Raw genomic sequence first — 20,258 nt, forward strand, 5'->3', positions numbered from 1 at the left:
CTCTCTTCTCCCACCCATGCTCTTTCAACGCCACTCCACACCCACTTTTATAACATTGGCATTCCTGGGGCATGCTGTTTGAAACCCCTAATTCTCCCATCCTGTCTCATGTCTCTTCCTCTCGTCATGTATTTTCCTTCACTTCTGTCCATCCTGTTTACTCCTTTTGCTTACCATCCTGTCCCTTGCATCCCTATAAGCTCATATTTTCTTTCATTGCTCCACTCCAATCCAATTCCCTCCCACTCTCATATCTTTGCTTTGCATCCTCATGTCAGCCAATCCTTCCAGACCCTTGGCCCCAAGAGGAAACCTCAGAGAAGCCAAGCTCTAGGTACAGCCATGGGGCAGTTACGGGAATAGCACGGTGGAGTTGCCAGGACATGGGAAGTAGCCTTCCCCAGGTAGGCTGGAGAGATCAAATCAGGACCTGAAGTCTGCATAAACATCAAGACTAAAACATGCTCTGGGTCGGAGCTGTACTTCTGTGTTAATAAAGAAGCATTGCCAAAGGACAATGAAAAAGAGAAGAATAAAGGAAAAAAAAAGATATATCATGTATACTGGGTAAACACATTAGGAAACAGAAAAGAATGGAAATTCAAGTACATATTACAAAACATATTTAAAGAAAACTTCTGGCTGGCACCGCGGCTCACTAGGCTAATCCTCCGCCTTGCGGCGCCGGCACACCAGGTTCTAGTCCTGGTCAGGGCGCCAGATTCTGTCCCGGTCGCCCCTCTTCCGGGCCAGCTCTCTGCTGTGGCCAGGGAGTGCAGTGGAGGATGGCCCAAGTGCTTGGGCCCTGTACCCGCATGGGAGACCAGGAGAAGCACCTGGCTCCTTGGCTTCGGATCAGCGCAGTGTGCTGGCCGCAGTTTGCCGGCCACGGTGGGCATTGGAGGGTGAACCAACGGCAAAGGAAGACCTTTCTCTCTGTCTCTCTCTCTCTCTCACTGTCCACTCTGCCTGTCAAAAAAAAAAAAAAACTTCAATGTATGTGTACAACACCTTTATATACCTGAAGTTAATTAATCAGTATATAGAAGGAAGGAAGGAGGGAGGGAAAGGAGGAGAGAAGGGAGGGGAAAAGATGAGAGAGAGAAGTGTCAGAAATCACTCTCAGGGTTCACATTTATGGATTTGTATTATCTGAGCAAAGATGCGTGGGAGAGAAAGGTAAACATCTGAAAGAGAAGGTTATGTGGATTCTCTACATAGAAAATTCTAAGGACCCAGTTGGAGTATAAATACTCTTTCAAAGGCTTTATCATGTGTGTAATGGGAGTGACATCACCTAAGACAAGAGGACATGGCAGGGGATGGATCCCCTCTGATGTTAAGATGTGACATAGCATTAAGGTACTTTTATTTAGTAGGCTCTTTCTCCTAAACATTTTTCTCCTAAACATTTTCTCCTAAACATGGAATTCTTGTGTGGAAGCAGAGAAAGATACTAATTGTCTTGGAAGTGAAAGGTGAACAGTTGAATGAAATAATCCTACTACCACACCATGGCTTAAAAATGAACTTTCCAGGGTTCATTTATGCAGTGCTGTGGCATAGCAAGTAAGCTGTTTCTGCAACGCTGGCATCTCAGATGGATGCCAGTTCAATTCCTGGCTACTCCACTTCCCATTCAGCTCCCTGTTAATGCTCCTAGAAATCAATGGAAAGTGTCCCAAGTACTTGGACCCCTGTACCCACGTTTGAGACCCAGGCGGAGTTACAGGCTCATAACTTCAGCTTGGCCCAGCCCCGGCAGTTATGACCACTTAGGAAGTGAACCAGTGGATAGAGGATCTCCCTCTGTTTCTCCCTCTCTCTGTGCTTTTCAAAAGCAAACAAACAAATAAATATTTTTTTTAAAGATGAACTTTCCGGGGGCTGGTGCTGTGGCACACTTGGTTACTCCTCCACCTGAGGCGCTGGCATCCCATATGGGTGCCGGATTCTAGTCCCAGTTGCTCCTCTTCCAGTCCAGCTCTCTGCTGTGGCCTGGGAGGGCAGTGGAGGATTGTCCAAGTGCTTGGGCCCTATACCTGCGTGGGAGACCAGGAGGAAGCACCTGGCTCCTGGCTTTGGATCGGCGCAGCACCGGCCGTGACAGCCATTTGGGGAGTAAACCAATGGAAGGAAGAGCTTTCTCTCTGTCTCTCTCTCTTTCACTCTCTCACTGTCTATAACTCTACCTGTCAAATTAAAAAAAATGAACTTTCCACACTCTGGTCTGGAAGGAATCTCACATCTTCACCAGAAGGAAATCTTGCAGTGGTGTTTTTAGCTACGTAGGCTGTGTCTAATCAAATTGCCCCTCTCCTAGGGACACTGGTTCCCAGGGATATGGGGCTGCCAAGGCTGCAACTGTACCCAGAAAGGGGAAATAGCCAAACCCAAAGTAGCCACTGGCCTAGGAAGCTTTCTCAGCAGCACCTGACTTCACAACCCTATCTTTCTGGACTTCTCAATAGCACTTACCATCACGTCATATACTATCAAATGTTGCTTTTTTACTCATCCACATTTGTAGCATATGAGTCTGTTTTGTCCACCAATGCCATAGAAGGCTACCTGGATCATAGAAGTGATACAATAAATATTTTTGAGTGAATAAATGAATGAATGATAAAACGTTTTCTTGTAGGACAAACATATAAACCTGGCTTTCAGGAATCAGAATATAGGAAAAATGATTCCAGACCATGTTTTACTGGTTACTGCGTTCATGGGAAATTATCCTCCATTCAGAAAGACATAAAGGAAGGGACCCTTTCACTGCCTCGGAACAAATACCCTCCTTAGAGTGGCCTGAACATCAGAGTTTCTGAGGCTGTAGATCAGTGGGTTCAGCAGGGGGTTGATGACAGTGTTGAAAATCCCAACCCCTTTATCCTTATCTGAAGCCACCTCTGAACCAAAGCGGGTGTAGTTGAAGATACCTGTCCCGTAGAAGAGGCAAACCACAGTGAGGTGGGAGCCACACGTGGAGAAGGCTTTTTTCCTGCCTTCAGCAGAGCGGATTTGTAGGACTGCAGCTGCCACGTGGAGGTAGGAGGTGAGGATGAGGACCACAGGTACGCCTGCCATGAGGATACACATACCAAAGAGCAGTAGCTCGTTGAGCTGGGTGCTGGAGCAGGAGAGCTGGAAGAGCTGTGGGAGGTCACAGTAGAAGTGGTTGACCTCTTTGGGACCACAGAAGTTGAGGGTGCTCAGGGCCACGGTGTGGGTCAGTGCATTGGAGAAGGCGCAAGCCCAGGACACAGCCGCCAACGTCCTCTGAACTGTCTGGCTCATGCGGGTGCTGTAGGTGAGGGGCTGGCAGATGGCCAGGAACCGGTCATATGCCATGGCTGTCAACAGGAAGCAGTCCACACCAGCTAAAAAGTGGAAGAAGAAGAGCTGGGAGAGGCAGGCATGGTAGGAAATTGTACGCTTGTGGGACACAAGGCGGCCCAGCATTGGAGGGACGGTGACTGTGATGCACCCAACATCCAGCACTGACAGGTTCCCCAGGAAGAAGTACATGGGGGAGTGGAGTTTGGGTTCCATCAAGATGGCAGTCAGGATGCTGAGGTTGCCCCCGACTGTGACCAGGTAGGCAAAGAGGAAGAGGACAAACAGCACAGACTCTAGCTGTCCAGTTTCCACCAGGCCCAGCAGAATGAACTCTGTAAGAGCTGTGCTGTTGGGCTTAGCTTCTGGACCCATGATTCCTCTAAGGAAATGTCCCAGGAGGAGAGGTATCAGTTGTCTCACTCACTGATCATTTTCAGTCATCTGTGTTCAAAGCCCCGCTGTGAACGCACAGGTTTCTAGGCGACTGTTCTTCCACTCTCTATGTCACACTGGACTCTTGGACCTCTTCCACCACCTCAGTGTCTCCACCGTGCTCTTAGCTGATGTCTGATGCCGTCACCGTCCCCTCCCTCTCATCATCTCTCCTCATCTGCTAGCTCAAAGGTTCAGAATGCTGGGGAAAAGAAAATAAGATAAAAGCCGAGTTTCTCTTTGTAGTAAGATTTAGATGGACTTTCCCCATTTTTCTCTGAGAAACCAACTCAAACTAATAATCAAGCTTTAAGACAGAAAATTAGTATTCCAGATAAACTAGAAGGCATTAAAAATATAACCTTGATTTAAAGGCTTCTAAGAAATAGTGATGGTCAACTAAAGGTATGACAAGAATCAGAGAGAAGATGCCCATGGTTCTGATATTAGAAACGCCAGCCAGATACATTTCTCCAAGGCCAGGAGCCATTTTCCAGCATAAAAATAAAAAATCTCATGTCCAGTAAATTGCTAGTGTTCTTGTTGATATTAAGCCATTATGCTAGGATTTCAATAGTAGCTTAATTGAAAGGTATTTATTTTGTTTATATTGTCTGCTACCTCTCTCTAAAGTCAAAGCTGTAAGCACGGCCAGTGTCATGGTTGCTGCTTCGTGCAGGTAGATTCTTCATGGCACCATGATGAGTCTTCCATTCGTCCTTGGTCATCAGTAAGAGTGACCAATGAGAATCAATTTAAGACACATAGTAGATTAAACTAACTCTCTCAGATTTTATATTAACACCAGATAAACATAATTTATATTTTTATTGCCCATAGAAGAAGAGAGGTTAGAGCTTCATTAAGAGCAATGTAATGTAGGGAATGGGTGTTTAACCTAGCAGTTAAGGCATACAGGTCCCAATCATGGTGCCTGGATTTGATTCCTGGCTTCATCTCCTGGTTTCAGCTTCCTGCCAATGCAGACTCTGGAGGGCAGCAAGTGATAGCTTAAGTAATTGGTTTCTGCCACCCATATGGATGACCAGGATTACTTGCACAGCTTTGGTCCCATCCATATGGACGTTTGGAAAGTGAACCAGCAGATACAAGTGCTCATTCACTCACTCGCTCTCAAAATAAATAAAAAATAATTTGAAGCATTAGTGTTTATGCTCTTGTGGAACTATGATCTTCCTACATTTTACTTGTTGAGTATTATGATTAGTGAAAAATTAAGCCTGTGAATATTGAGTAGATTAAAATTTTATCCTTGAAAAAAACTGATGAAGAGAGGGGAGGGAGGGAAATGGATGGGGTGAGGAGGGTGAGGTTGTCTTCCTGGAACTGTAGCTGTGGAATGCATAAAATCTGTTCTCATTATACTAATACAAATTTAAAATAGAATAAAATAGTGCAAGCAATTTTTAAAAAGACTAATGTAATGGGGAGGTGAGGGGAGAGGCTGTTAAATATATACCATGCTACAGTTAGGAGGAATAAATTATGGTGTTTATTGCATAGTAGGGTGACTGTATTTAGCAGTCTTGTAGTGTATATAGGGGTACTTCAGAAAGTTTGTGAAACATGGATTTAAAAGATAAGTTTATCATAATATACATTTCAAAAATTTTTTGAAGACTCTTTGTATGCAAGAATTTTTTGCAGCAAAATAAACTTAACTTTCAGTTGCATTTTCCACATACTTTCTGATATACTCTTGTATTTCAAAAAAGGCGTAGGGGAAGATTTTGAATGTTTCTACCACAGAGAAATGGTAAATGCTTAAGGTAATAGATAAGATAATTACTCTGATTTGGTCATTACATATTTTACATATATATTGAAATATAATATTGTATCCTATAAAATGGAGGATTATTATATGTCCTTCAGAAATAAAGTATGACTTTAAAAAGGGTAATGTCATTCCTTTGCATAGAATAGACTGAAATCAGAAGGTGGGAAGCTGGAGTATGGTAACCAGCAGAAGGGCACAGGTGGTCAGCACTTGAGCTGAGACAGTGAGAATCGTGGGCAAGAGTGATTAAGAAGATCCCAGAAATCAGGATGCTGTCATTGATGACTGGTACTGCTCTCAGGGAGGCAGGGCCACCAAAAGGTCTTTAAGTCTCCTGCTAATGAAAATGGAACATGAGTCCGCAGGTCAAGGACATGGACTTCTCAGGGGTCATTTTGCATCTGAGAAGCAAAGGAGGCAGGACCGAATGAGAAGTCCCAGGCAAGTTGCTTGTGTGATTTGTGGGGAGGCTGTAACAACAGGACTGCGTTGTCTGTAATGTCACGGTGGCCCATCATCATGGACTACAGAGAGGCAAAGGTCTCTCACTCCACCCAGGAATCACACGTGTATCAGTGAGTTTGACTTAGTTGTACATTAAAATTATGGGAATCTAAAATATCTTGATGCCCAGACACTACTCCTAGGCCCATCAAATCAGAATTTCTGAAGGAGAGTCGGGGCCTTGGTATTTCCCAAAGTACCCACCTACCTACCACAGTCTCAGAGTTCTACTGAATGAGCACCTCCAACTGCCAGCTCTTTCTTGCTAGTCCCTCAAGTTTAAGGCATCATCTCTGCTCATTTTACCTTTACCCATAATCTTGAAGGGATAACACACAAGAGTTTTAAAGATGGCATACAGATATGCTATAGAAATTACAGTTCCAGTTGTAATTCTTGACCCTCTGTTATGTTTTCCCTGCCCACAACTATTGGACTCACCTGGGAAGTACTAAGGGAGAAAATGCTGATGACCAGGTCTCTCAACAAGGACTCTGACTTAGTTGGTGGCACACAGGAATGAGTGCTTCATTGCAGCTTCTGGGGGGTGGTTCGGATGTCCAGCCAGGAGAAAGCCTTGATATATCTGCAACCTGTGAGTTACAACAGTGACTTTTTGCTCCCCTAATCGTTGCTGCCCTCCTCAGAGGACATCAAAGGCCACCGGCACTGCTAGGATATGTAGACCCCTTCTACAAAGACTTCTGCATCTATGCTTGCAGTCAAGGCAGCGACTCCAGGCTGACTTGGAGGCTGCAGCATGCAGCATGCATCTCCCTGGACCTTTAGTTACAGCAGGAGGGTGTCTGCAATTGAGCCTGTCTCCAGGACCCAGTGAGGTCTCTGTGATGGGAAACGCCCGATCAAGCTGGCCTCAGTGGTGGTGAAGAGTTCACCAGAGCAGTTAGAGGGAGTGAGCAGTTCAGGTGACTGAGCATGCTGCAGGGGGGCAGTGGGCAGGCAGGAGAGCTGGAGGCTGGGCTGCTGCTCCGAGACGCATCAGAGAGCTGTGCTTGCGCCTGCAGCATCTTCTAGTTTGGATGAGTTTTCCTGTGACACAGTGGGTTTTCCTAGGAAGGTAATTTGCCTTTCTGGGTGGAACTGGGGACTTTGCACTGCCCTTATTTAGGGACTTTCCCATCCGGTCTGGTACCCTGGGATGACCCTCCACTGTCTCTGTTGTGTGTGTTCAGTCCATTGGGAAGCTGCAGTGGGGAGGCTTCCTGGAAGAGAACTTGGATGTGGTGATCTCCAAGATGTCCTAAAAATTCAAGGACCGTGTGATTTAGGGGAAGGCAGAAATCATCCTCGGGCCTGATTAGCACTGATGAAATTGATAACTGATGAACACTTTACAAATTGACTAATCAAGGGCAACACGAGCTCTTGCCATGTTATTTTAGAGCATTGCTAGGACTTCCCGTTTTCCCTCTCGGGTAATGTTAACAACACGAGATGGCAGTCCGCTGATTTTCTACTTGCAGTAGCTTCCCTCCAACTCTATATGCCCAAGTACTTCAAGACTTGGTTTGAATGCTGGCTGCTGAGTTGATTCAAATTTCTTTAAAACTTTCCTGTCTAAAATAGATCTCCCTCCCTCTCCTTCTGCCTTCCTTCTTTTCTCCTGCCTCTGTCCCTCCCAGGGAGAGATACAATACATTATTTGTTAACATATGACTGTTTATCTTCTACATGGGTCACTTCTCTAGAGAGTTTGTCTCCCTCTGCTTCTCTATGGATTGAGGACAGAATACATGTTTGATTCATTTTAAAATAAATTTTTAAAATTCATTTTAAATTGCTGCTTAGAAAGCACCATCTACATAGTGAGTACTTAATATTTTGCAAATAAGTAGGTGGTTCAAACATCTGTAGGGTTTTGAGGAAAAGCATCAGTGTGAGCTAGACTGGTCCTGAAGAGATTCAGGACACATAGGAGTATTATGGGCTGGAGTGTATAGAGGAGTGTGATTTAAAGGAGGTGGGGGATAGGTGCAAGGTTTGCAGGGATGCTTTTGTCTGTTGATGGGACAAGCCCGTCATGGAGCAGTCCACATGATGACAGACTTCCTTTCATGTAAATTTCTCAGAAGACTAAGTGTGTTCCTTACAGACAAGGAGTTCTACAGAGACAAGAGTAGAAGCCACTTCTCCCAATACTCAGATTGCCAGAGATGCATCATACTTAAAAACCAGAGAGATCCAGAGTCACTACAGGGCCTGTGGAGGAGTCCTCGTGCATGACCACCCTGAGGCTCCCCCTCCCCATCCCTTTATGTGTCAATGATGAAAAGGCTCAACATGACATTCAATGAAGGGAACGCTTCAGGCTGCCTGATTCAGGGGCTTTCGTGCAGTGAATTGGACTCATCAGGTTCCTCCTACTCACCCATGACAGTAACAGAGCAGGCCTCATCCAAGAGAGAGAGACTTGGGCAAAAGAGACAACAAAAGGATCCAGGACTTCTAGGTTATGGTCCCAGCCCATTCTGCTATGTGGTTTTCCCCTTTCTGGGCATCTGTGTAAAATCATGTTTGATCTGATAGCAATGAAGCCCCTTCTCTGCTTTGTAAGAGCAGAGGAACGGCCCGTTGTGGTACTCACCTAGGAGTGGGCATGGAAGGCAGTGAAGTTCCATCAGGAAAGAAGACGAGGAGCTGGACAGACCTAGTTATCTACCCAGAAAGCAGTGAGGGGCTACATGGCTAAACATAAGGGATATAAGTGAGAGCAAGCCAAGTTGCTATCTTCATTGCAGTATTCTTCCCTGGGAACTCAGATACTAGCCATCCCAGGAAGGAAGAGAGGAGTGGGGAGAGAAACATGGGAAAGGAAACGTCACTGGCTCTTCATGCAGATGCCACAACGTCTGGTGTTTAGATTTCTGTACTGGCTCTGTGGGCAGGTAGTGAGGGCAGATGATACAATCTCTGCTCTAGTTGGTAGCATTACTGAGGCATAGAAGACTTGTCCATATCCTTAAAGCCCTCTCAGAAGTAGGAGCTGCAGTGGGACTAGATATTGATTCCCTAGTGGAGAGGTTTTCTTTCTCAGATGTCAACTCAGGGCATTTGAGCAGAGATAAGCCAATTTCTGGACTTGCCGCAGGCCTGGGGAGAAGGGCAGGTCCCAGATGGGAGGGAAGATGGAGATGTTTTCTTCAGGCTCAGCCTCCTAATGAGTCCTCAGAATGTGGTTCTGTCTCTCTGGATGCCTTGTTAGTAGAAGCCACTGGGACTGTGTCTTGGGGATCCCATAATGACTCTGGGAGTCACAATAGGAAATTTATGTTATGATGGAGGATTCCTGGGATGCTATCTACCAACACAATTTTCTAAGTCAGGTCATAGAAATTGAGAGCCCCGGGGAAGGTCACAGATGAGTGAACAGAAGGCGTGGAGAAGTTGAGGAATGTGTTCCTCCAACTCCTATTCCCATGAGTAACTCATGTCCCAACATTCCCTCTCCAAAGAGAGAGTGTCCCCCTTCTACTGCCAGGGAAGTCTGGTGCAGTAGGAAGAACATCATAGACCTGCTCTTTTGATGGGCAAGCTCCTGGATCCTTTGGGGCCTCAGTTTCTTTGGTTATGAAATGAGCATGTCGTCCATCATGGAGAATTGCTGTTAACATTAATAATATTCATTAAGCTGGAGATGGAGCTGTGGCATAGCAGGTAAAGCCTCTCTCTGCAGCACTGGCATCCCATATGGGCACTGGTTCAAGACCCGGCTGCTCCACTTCCAATCCAGCTCCCTGCTAATGTGCTTGAGGAAGCAGTGGAAGATGGCCCACGTACTTGGGCCCCTGCACTCATGTGAAAGACCTGGAAGAAGCTCCTGGCTCCTGGCTTCGGATCGGCACAGCTCTGGCCATTGTAGCCATTTGGGGAGTGAACCTCACTGTAACTCTGCCTTTCAAATAAATAAATAGATCTTTTGAAAAAAATATTGATTAAGCTGTTAGTAGAGATTCAACAAAGTATTAGCCTATCCATTGATAATACTTATGAGTACTTTTTGTGTATGGTGGCATGCTAAGTATTTTGCAAGCTGAAGGCCCCATCAATCCTCACAACAATTCTATCAGGTAGATTGTAGCAGACATAGATGTTCTGAGGCTGAGCCTGTCTTCTGATTTTAGCCATGACTGGAGTGGACACTTCTCTGTGGGCTCATTGCAAGATAACAAAGTATAGCCTCTTCTCCAGGATCGTCTGATGGCATTAATAATAGGGGAATTATTCCGTTGGATTCTGTTGAACTACTAAAGTGAAGATGGCAACTTGACAATGGGAGATGGATGAAGTGGATAAAAGTTCATCTGCTTTCTTCACACAGTACTGGGTGGCATTCTATATGAACTCACACAGTCAAGTCTCTGCAAAGGAAGAAATTAGTAATTCACCCAGACAATCTCCCTTCTTCATCTCACTCTTCATAAGTCATTCTTTCTCTAAAATAAGTAACTTCATTCTTGCTCCCTGAGATGACTTCCTGATTAAACCACATAGACACAACCTTTGTCTCAGATTCTCCTTTGGTGGAAAACCAGCTAGGGCACTTAGTGCTTGAATCAGCCCTAGGAAGATAGAAAATTCTGAAACTGGATCAATTACCACTGCTTGAAGTAAGTGGGTTGGTGATAACAACTAGCACGTGATAGCATCATGATTACTAAGACTTGCTAGTGGTAGATAAGGATTAGGTATACATGAAAGGCATAACACTGGGTGATGTGTTAACTCTAGTACCTTAATATTACGAGAACCATGGTCAATATAAGAATTGTGAACTTTGGGTAGATCAACCAGACAAAAATATCAACAAAGAAACAACAGAGCTAATCTACATTATTGACTAAAAGGATCTAATTGATATTTAGGGAAAATTTCATCCCACAGCTGCTGAATACACATTTTCCTCCATCAATGCATGGAACATTCTGTAGGACAGATCATAAACTAGGCCTTAAAACAAGTCTCAACAAATTCAAAAAAATTCAGTACATCCCATGTATCTTTTCTGGTTTCAGTGGAATGAAGCTGGAAATTAACATAAGGAGCTTTAGGAAGTACCCAAACACATGCAGACTGAACAGATACTCTTGAATGAACACTGGGTCATAGAAGAAATAAAGAGGGAAATAAAAAAGTTCCTTGAAATGAATAAAATGACAACACAACATATCAAAATTTATGGGATACAGCAAAAGCAATGTTAAGAGGAAAGTTTACAACAATCAGTTCCTGCACCAGGCACTTGGAAAGGTATCAATCAGAGGATCTAACCATGCATCTTAATGACCTAGAAAAACAAGAACAAACAAAACCCCAAATTAGTAGGAGGAAAGAAATAATAAAAACCAGAGAAGAACTAAACAAAATTGAATTTAAAAATATGCAAAAAATTAGTGAAGAGGTGATTTTTTGAAAAAAATAAGCAAAATTGATAATCATTGGCCCAACTAGCAAAAAAAGAGATTATTCAAATTATTGAAATCAAAGATAAAAAAGATATTACAACTTATACCACAGAAATGAAAAGAATCATCAGAAATTATGACAAATAACTATATGCCAACAAATTGGATAATCTAGAAATATGTGATCAAAAATGTAGAAAAACATTTCTGACAAATATTTATACAGAATTTAAATGGAAAAGTTCTGTATCTTAAACATAGTTAAAGACAAGTGATAAAGTAGGGAATATATTTTCAACATACATGGCAAGAAGTCACTATCTTAAAACACAGGAGTTTTGGCCAGTGCTGCGGCTCACTAGGTTAATCCTCCACCTGCGGTGCCTGCACCCCAGGTTCTAGTCCCGGTCGGGGCGCCAGATTCAGTCCCGGTTGCCCCTCTTGTCGCTCCCCGTCTTCATGGAGGAACGACACAGGACCCTGCGCTGTTCTTTCGCCTGCTCGGCCCTCCCCGGGTTTGCTGCTGGTTCTTCCCGGGTTGGTTACCGACCCTTCCACCTCCGTGGAAGGGCGGTTCTCCCTGCCACTTTCCCCACTTCCGCGGGGGAGCGGCACACCGCCGGCCGGCTCTCTCGGGGGCTGCTCAGGTGTTCCTTCAGATAGATGTTCCTGGTGCATGTTGTCTCTCTCCTCCTTTATAGTCCTCTTCCACCAATCCCAACTCTGCTACCCACACGCCGAGTACACTGCTCTCCTCCAATCAGGAGCAGGTCCTGCTGTTTATTGGTTGAACTGGAGGCAGCTGTGTAGAAGCTGTTTCCTCCTCTCCCAGCGCCATATTGTGGGAGAGCAGATGCATAGAATAAGTCTTAATTCGAGTAACAGTCTAGTCTGAGTTGCTCCCCACACCTCTTCCAGTCTAGCTCTCTGCTGTGGCCCGGGAGTGCAGTGGAGGATGGCCAGGTCCTTGGGCCCTGCACCTGTTTGGGAGACCAGGAGAATCACCTGGCTCCTGGCTTCAGATCAGTGCAGTGTGCTGGCCGTAGCATGCCGGCCGCTGCGGCCATTGGAGGGTGAACCAACGGTAAAAGGAAGACCTTTCTCCCTGTCTCTCTCTCACTGTCCACTCTGCCTGTCAAAACAAAACAAAACAAAACAAAACAAAACAAAACAAAACAAAACAACAAAAAAAACCACACAAACCACAGGAGTTTCAATCATTAAAAGAAATCTATTTCCATAGGTCAAAAAAAAAAAAAAAAAAGAGTCAAGAAAAAAGTTGATCTACAGGAAATTTGCAAAAAAGAAATACAACAAATATATAAAAACAGATCCAATCATGTCCATAAAGAAAAATGCCAATTTAAATATATGAAATATTTTTAAAATAACTATTTATATAAGGTAAAGAAAGTTCATGTATTTCCTATATACATGTATTTCCTATTTCCCTCTTGCCCATACTCCCACTCCCCCCCCACTTCCTTTCCTATTCTTTCTTTTAATTTTTACAATGACATACTTTCTTTTTTTATTTGACAGGTAGAGTTACAGTGTGTGAAAGAGACAGAGACAGAGAGAAAGGTCTTCCATCCGATGGTTCACCCCCAAAATGGCCCCAAAGGCTGGAGCAACACTGATCTGAAGCCAGGAGCCAAGTGCCTCTCCCTGGTTTCCCATGCGGGTAAAGGGGCCAAAGCACTTGGGCCATCCTCCACTGCCCTCCCGGGCCACAGCAGGGAGCTGGACTGGAAGAGGAGCAACCGGGACTAGAACCAGGCTCCCATATGGAATGCCAGCGCCACAGGTGGAGGATTAACCTAGTGTACCATGGCGCTGGCCCCCAATGACATACTTTCAGTTTATTTTATAATCATAAGCTTAACCCTCTACCTAGTGAAGAATTTAAAAAACAGTGTGAAGAAAAAAAAACCACACTGTTCCTCAACAGTAAAGACAAGAGCTGTAAACAATAATCAAATCTCAAAATGTCAATTTTGTTCATACACATTACATTTTTCTTCATACTCTATTAGTTACCACAGATCAGGGTAGATCTATTTTCAGCTTTCTGAAGTATCTCCATACTGTCTTCCACAATGGCTGTACTAGTTTACATGCTTACCAACAGTGTATTAGGGTACTGTTTTCCCCACATCCTCACTAGCATTTATTGTTTTTTTTCATTTCTTCTTATTGAGAGATTTATTTATTTACTTGAAAGGCAGAGTTACAGAGGAAGAAAGGGAGAGACAGAGAGAGAGAAATCTTCCATCTGCTGGTTCACTCCCCAAATGGCTACAATGGCCAGAGCTGGGCTTATCTGAAGCCAGGAGCCAGGAGCTTCTTCCAGGTCTCCCATGTGGGTGCAGGACGCCAAGCATTTGTGCCATCTTCTGCTGCTTTCCCAGGCACATTAGCGGGGAGCTGAGTAAGAAGTGGAGTAGCAGGGACTCAAACCGGTGCCCATATGAGATGCCTGCACAAGCAGGTGGAGGCTTAACCTACTATGCCACAGTGCCAGCCTCTGTTTTTTGATTTTTGATTTCTGTATAAGAGCCATTCTAACTAGGGTAAAGTGAAACCTAACAAACAGTTACTTTTTTTTTTAACTTTTATCTAATGAATATAAATTTCCAAAGCACAGAATATGGATTACAATGGCTTCCCCGCCATAACGTCCCTCCAACCCGCAACTCTCCCCTTATCCACTCCCTCTCCCCTTCCATTCACATCAAGATTCATTTTCGATTCTCTTTATATACAGAAGATCAGTTTAGCATATATTAAGTACAGATTTCAACAGTTTGCTCCCACACAGAAACATAAAGTGAAAAATACTGTTTGAGTACTAGTTATAGCATTAAATCTCAATGTACAGCGCACTAATGACAAAGATCCTACATGAGGAGTAAGTGCACAGTGACTCCGGTTGTTGACTTAACAAATTGACACTCTTGTTTATGGCATCAGTAATCACCCTAGGCTCTTGTCATGAGCTGCCAAGGCTATGGAAGCCCCCTGAGTTCACTGACTCTGATCATATTTAGACAAGGTCATAGTCAAAGTGGAAGTTCTGTCCTCCCTTCAGAGAAAGGTACCTCCTTCTTTGATGACCCATTCTTTCCACTGGGATCTCACTCGTGGAGATCTTTCATTTAGGTGGTTTTTTTTTTTTTTGCCAGAGTGTCTTGGCTTTCCATGCCTGAAATACTCTCATGGGCATTTCAGCCGGATCCGCATGCCTTAAGGGCTGATTCTGAGGCCAGAGTGCTGTTAGGACATTTACCATTCTATGGGTCTGCTGTGTATCTCACTTCCCATGTTGGATCATTCTCTCCCTTTTTTATTCTATCAGCTACTATTTGCAGACACTATTCTTGTTTATGTGATCCCTTTTGTTCTTGGTCCTATCATTACGATCAATTGTGAACAGAAATTGATCACTGGGACTAGTGAGATGGCATTGGTACATGCCACCTCGATGGGATTGAATTCGAATCCCCTGGTATGTTTCTAACTCTACTGTTTGAGGTAAGTCAGCTTGAGCATGTCCCGAATTGCACATCTCTTCCCTCTCTTATTCCCACTCTTATATTTAACAGCGATCACTTTTCAAACAGTTACTTTTAAAGGATGAGATTATTGTGGATATGGTATAGAAAGGTGGTGATGGCATTCTGTACTCTTTGAAGTTTTACAACATGATGCATTACATGTATAATGAACTTTGAAATAATAGAAGAACATACAGTTTGGATTACAAAGAGAGGGGACAAATTTCATAGGAAAAATGTCAAATTGTTAAAGAATCTCCATGATCCTGGAGGTTGAACAGAGAGCTGGTAATCAATGTTCTTGGTCCTTTTCAGTGATGCTGAACCCATTGCTCCATTCTGCCCCTGTGATGATGCAAGACAAAGCCATTCCTTAAGGTCTGAGATGAGTGGCCAGATGGATGCCAGAGGCACAGGGATTTTTGGAGGTCAACAAGCTACATTTTGCTGCAGTGCTAAATGCTGGTGTGAGGAAGAAGTGATGGAAGATGTGGTTAAGTCTCTTGGAAAAACCAGGGCTCGGCATTCTTTCCATTCATTCAGACTAGGAGAACCAGAGGACATTAGCAGTGGAAGAGCACTGATGATTGCCTTTTGTCTTCCACCAGGTACAGGCCCAGGCAAGGTAGAGTTTACTGAAGGTCAGAAACAACGTGGGTGACAGAAGTGATGAGGTGAGAACCACATCACATCACAGGTCTTCCTCAGTAGTTTTCTTGACTTTGGACCAAACTCATTCTTTGCATTTTTGAAGTTTTTCTGGTGACTCAGAATCAGAAAAGAGTTCTTTTTTTCCCCATATATCTCTTGTCACTGTTAGCAGGCATGACACAAAAGGCAGAGAGTGTAGATTGGACTGTTGGTCATAAGCTTCAGTGTAATTTTAGGTACGTAGCTGTATAAAATACCCAGAAATGTTTTCCTTCTCTCTTTTGCCCTGTGATGAACTTCCTTCCTGGTATTGCCGGAGCACCTCTGCTTAGAGAAACAGAAAACAAGCACCCTGTGCACTTTTTAGTTCTTTAAGAAAAACTTCAAATACTGCTTTCAATAGAGAACATGGACTACAATGATGGCAAAACTGGTCATTACTGGTCACACAACTGGCTACACTGGTCATTATTACTGGTTACACAGTGGCAAGTCCACACGTTGCATCCTTGATCCACTAATTTTATTCCCAATCCACTAATTTTATTCCCTGACTCTCCTCCTCTGTTATATTAACAGTGTCAATGCATCTTATCCAGTTCACCCAAGCTTTCTCATTTCCCAATCTGTCCCCATTTGGTCTTCTCTAATATGTCCATCCTTCTCTCTCAACACCTTTGGCTTGCGATTTTCACAGTGTGTCCCTATTTCCCATCTTTCATTTTCCTACAAATTCTGATCTTGTTTCATTTTCCTCTTTCATGTACTTTCTCTTTATCTCTGTCTTACCTCATTGTTCCAATATTTTTCATTCCTATAAAATATTATGGAGAAGTCAAGTCACAGGTGCAGATCAAAGAACAGTTTTAGGGAAATTCATCAGGAAATAGTAATGGCACATTTGAATGGGCAATTAGTCCTAAAGGGGAGGCTTGAAGGGAGATGCAAATAGTGAGGACTGGACTAAAGGCTGGTAAATAACAAGCAAGATGAGGCAACGTTCTAAGTCAGAGCCATCTTCTCCTAACTGTTATAGGAAGTTTAGGATAAGACACCGCATGTGACAAAATTATAGCTATATATTTTCTCATTTGTCTACTAAGAGTAAGAACTTAGCAGGGTATTTCATAGTGAGTAAGTAATCTGGAACTTTCTGAACCATTTAAATAATGTCTAGGTTATAAAGTCTTTTCAAAAGATTTTAGGCATATGAGGAATGATTGATGAGGGAAACTCATTTTTTTTTTTTTTTGACAGGCAGAGTGGACAGTGAGAGAGAGAGACAGAGAGAAAGGTCTTCCTTTTGCCGTTGGTTCACCCTCCAATGGCCGCCGCAGCCAGCACGCTATGGCTGGCGCACCGCGCTGATCCGATGGCAGGAGCCAGGTGCTTTTCCTGGTCTCCCATAGGGTGCAGGGCCCAAGTACTTGGGCCATCCTCCACTGCACTCCCTGGCCACTCAGAGAGTTGGCCTGGAAGAGGGGCAACCGGGACAGAATCCGGCGCCCCGACCGGGACTAGAACCTGGTGTGCTGGCGCCGCTAGGTGGAGGATTAGCCTAGTGAGCCGCGGCGCTGGCCAAGGGAAACTCATTTTTTGTGTCATCAGACACATCGTACGTGTGTGTCGGGTCTCTGAGCTGAATCTAAGTGTCCTGATCTCCAGAATTAGAAGAGAATACATAATCGTACAGCTTCCCATCTGGCCCTACTCCATCCCATGGGATCTTTGTATGATAGGAAGAGAGGGAGCTCCCTGATTTGATGTTGTTCTGTGCTGCTTTAATGTTAGTCTATAGGTGGAAAAATAAAACAATCCTGATTTCTAGACCTGTGTTTTATAAACTGACCAACCATAGCTGAACTTGAGGAAAAACATGACCTCTGATGGGGTGGGTTTTCTGGGAGTACTTTTGGGAAAGCAGGCTATAACTAACCAAAGATTCATTCCCTTTGGAACATGATCCTGTAAGCATTCACAGATCCCCAGGTCTCACTTACAACCAGAAATGAGAGGACATGTGAAATTGAAGTGTGTCAAAAGGGCTGGCCTACCAGAACCTATCTACCCATTGTTTATAATCGTGCGTGGTGTCTTTGGGAAACAGTAACTGTTACCCCTATGAAAGTCCCCATAGTCAAGGAGATGAAAGCAGTTCTGGGCCATCTGTCCTAGTACTTGGCTTTGGAGAATTTTTCCTTTAGTCTAAAAAGACACAGGGAGGAAGGGCCACTTGACACATCCTCAAGCCATTGAGCGCCTCCCCATGAGCACCTTCCAGAGGGCAGCCTGCACGTCGGGGTTCCTGAGGCTGTAGATGAGCGGGTTCAGCATGGGGTTGACGACAGTGTTAAAAATCCCAACAGCTTTATCCTTATCTGAAAGCTTGGTTGAACCTAGTCTCATGTAGTTAAAGATGCCTGAGCCATAGAATATGGCCACTACAGTGAGGTGGGAGCCACACGTGGAGAAGGCCTTCTTCCTGCCCTCAGCAGAGCGGATTCGCAGGACAGCAGCTGCCACGTGGACATAGGAGGTGATGATGAGAGCCATAGGGGAACCTGCCATTATGAAACCCACAGCAAAGAGCAGTAACTCATTGAATCGGGTGCTGGAGCAAGAGAGCTGGAAGAGCTGTGGGAGGTCACAGTAGAAGTGGTTGATCACATTGGGACCACAGAAGTTCAGTGTGGATATGGCCACGGTGTGGGTCAATGCATTGGTGAAGGCACAAGCCCAGGACACAACCACCAATGTCCTCTGGACTGTCTGGCTCATGCGGGTGTTGTAGGTGAGGGGCCGACAGATGGCCAGGAACCGGTCATATGCCATGGCTGTCAACAGGAAGCAGTCCACACCAACCAGCAGATGGAAGAAGAAGAGCTGAGTGAGGCAGGCTCCGTAGGAGACTGTGCGCTTGTGGAACAAGAGACGAGCCAACATTGAAGGAACAGTGACTGTGATGCACCCAACATCCAGCACTGACAGGTTCCCCAGGAAGAAGTACATGGGGGTGTGGAGTTTGGGTTCCACCAGGACGGCAGCCAGGATGCTGAGGTTGCCCCCAACTGTAATTAGGTAGGCAAAGAGGAAGAGGACAAAGACAACTGGCCACAGCTCTGGAGTCTCCACCAAGCCCAACAGGATGAACTCAGTAACAGTTGTTCCATTGGCTCCAGATTTTGGCTGCATGAGTTCCTTCCAGGAAACATCCAAGGAAGAAAGTGATAAGTTCTGTTAATTTATTTAATCAAAAAGAAAAAATAGGTCTCATTCTATATGCCCAACCCTCTGCTAATTTGGGTAATGAGTTTTCCACTCCTTAGGCCACACTGTACTTGTTAAGCCACTTGCTACACTTACCTCAATACCTCTACAAATTTCATAACCATACTGGGACTTACCCCCCTTTTTCCTATCTAAAGAATCATTGTAGGCCGGTGCCGCGGCTCACTAGGCTAATCCTCCACCTAGCGGCGCCGGCACACCGGGTTCTAGTCCCGGTCGGGGTGCTGGATTCTGTCCCGGTTGCCCCTCTTCCAGGCCAGCTCTCTGCTGTGGCCAGGGAGTGCAGTGGAGGATGGCCCAAGTGCTTGGGCCCTGCACCCCATGGGAGACCAGGAAAAGCACCTGGCTCCTGGCTCCTGCCATCGGATCAGCGCGGTGCGCCGGCCGCAGCGCGCTGGCCGCGGCGGCCATTGGAGAGTGAACCAACGGCAAAAGGAAGACCTTTCTCTCTGTCTCTCTCTCTCACTGTCCACTCTGCTTGTCAAAAAAAAAAAAAAAAAAAGAATCATTGTAGATATCATGAAAGACAAAACTCTTGGGAAAAATAAATAAGTAAAAGGTATACTCTGATTTGGTCACAACAGAGACGGTGTGAAGTTTCTCTTTTCAGTATTCATCCCTTCCCTAGACAGGCAGAACAGTAACCATATGAATTATTTCTTCAAAAGAACTTGAGGCTGTTGTTGTAGTGCAGGGCTTAAGCCTGCATCCCATATCAGAGCATTGGTTCAAGCCCCAGCTGCTTGCTTCTGATCCAGCTCCCTGCTAATGCTCTTGGGGAAGAAGCAGAAGACAGCCCAAGTGCTTGGGCCTCTGCTACCCATGTGGCAGAGCCATATGGAATTCCAGGCTCCTGGCTTTGGCCTAGCCCAGCACTAGCTGTTGTGGCCAACTGGGGAGTGAACCATCAGATGGAAGACGTCTTTCTGTCTCTGAATCACCCTCTGTCTGTCGCTGTGCCTTTCAAATAAGTAAAATAAATATTTTTTTAAAACTTGTAAATATCCAAAATCTCAATATTATAGATCAGAGGGAGTCAAGAACAGCAGAGAGGGACCGGCACTGTGGCGTAGCAGGGCCAGCATTCCATGTGGGCATTGGTTCAAGTCCTGGCTATTCTGCTTCTCCAGTTTTGCAATGAACAAAACTGATGCTACTTCATATGCAAACAAATATAGAGAAAATGCTTAACAGTTTCTTTCTTATATCAATGCTTTATGATGGCTTTTAATACAATTATATATTATACCTCCATGAAGATGT

The 20,258-nt window shown here is 44.6% G+C and overlaps 2 protein-coding genes across 2 annotated transcripts; both read right to left on the bottom strand.

Moving 5' to 3' along the window:
- Window positions 1-2,772: 2,772 nt before the first annotated feature.
- On the bottom strand, window positions 2,773-3,711 carry LOC100359325 (olfactory receptor 3A2-like). The gene has a single exon (XM_002719034.4). It carries the CDS (start codon window positions 3,709-3,711, stop codon window positions 2,773-2,775), a length of 939 nt encoding a protein of 312 aa, XP_002719080.4.
- A 14,240-nt stretch (window positions 3,712-17,951) lies between these two features.
- Window positions 17,952-18,899, bottom strand: LOC100359074 (olfactory receptor 3A1). The gene has a single exon (XM_008270898.4). It carries the CDS (start codon window positions 18,897-18,899, stop codon window positions 17,952-17,954), a length of 948 nt encoding a protein of 315 aa, XP_008269120.2.
- Between the last annotated feature and the right edge of the window lie 1,359 nt (window positions 18,900-20,258).

Source organism: Oryctolagus cuniculus, chromosome 17 (assembly GCF_051225735.1).
Source record: "Oryctolagus cuniculus isolate XC-2025 breed Fujian yellow rabbit chromosome 17, ASM5122573v1, whole genome shotgun sequence".
NCBI lineage: Eukaryota > Metazoa > Chordata > Mammalia > Lagomorpha > Leporidae > Oryctolagus > Oryctolagus cuniculus.

Bases quoted from the DNA above. Each gene is read 5' to 3' on its own strand.
- LOC100359074 (XM_008270898.4), bottom strand. From the start codon at position 18,899: ATGCAGCCAAAATCTGGAGCCAATGGAACAACTGTTACTGAGTTCATC.
- LOC100359325 (XM_002719034.4), bottom strand. From the start codon at position 3,711: ATGGGTCCAGAAGCTAAGCCCAACAGCACAGCTCTTACAGAGTTCATT.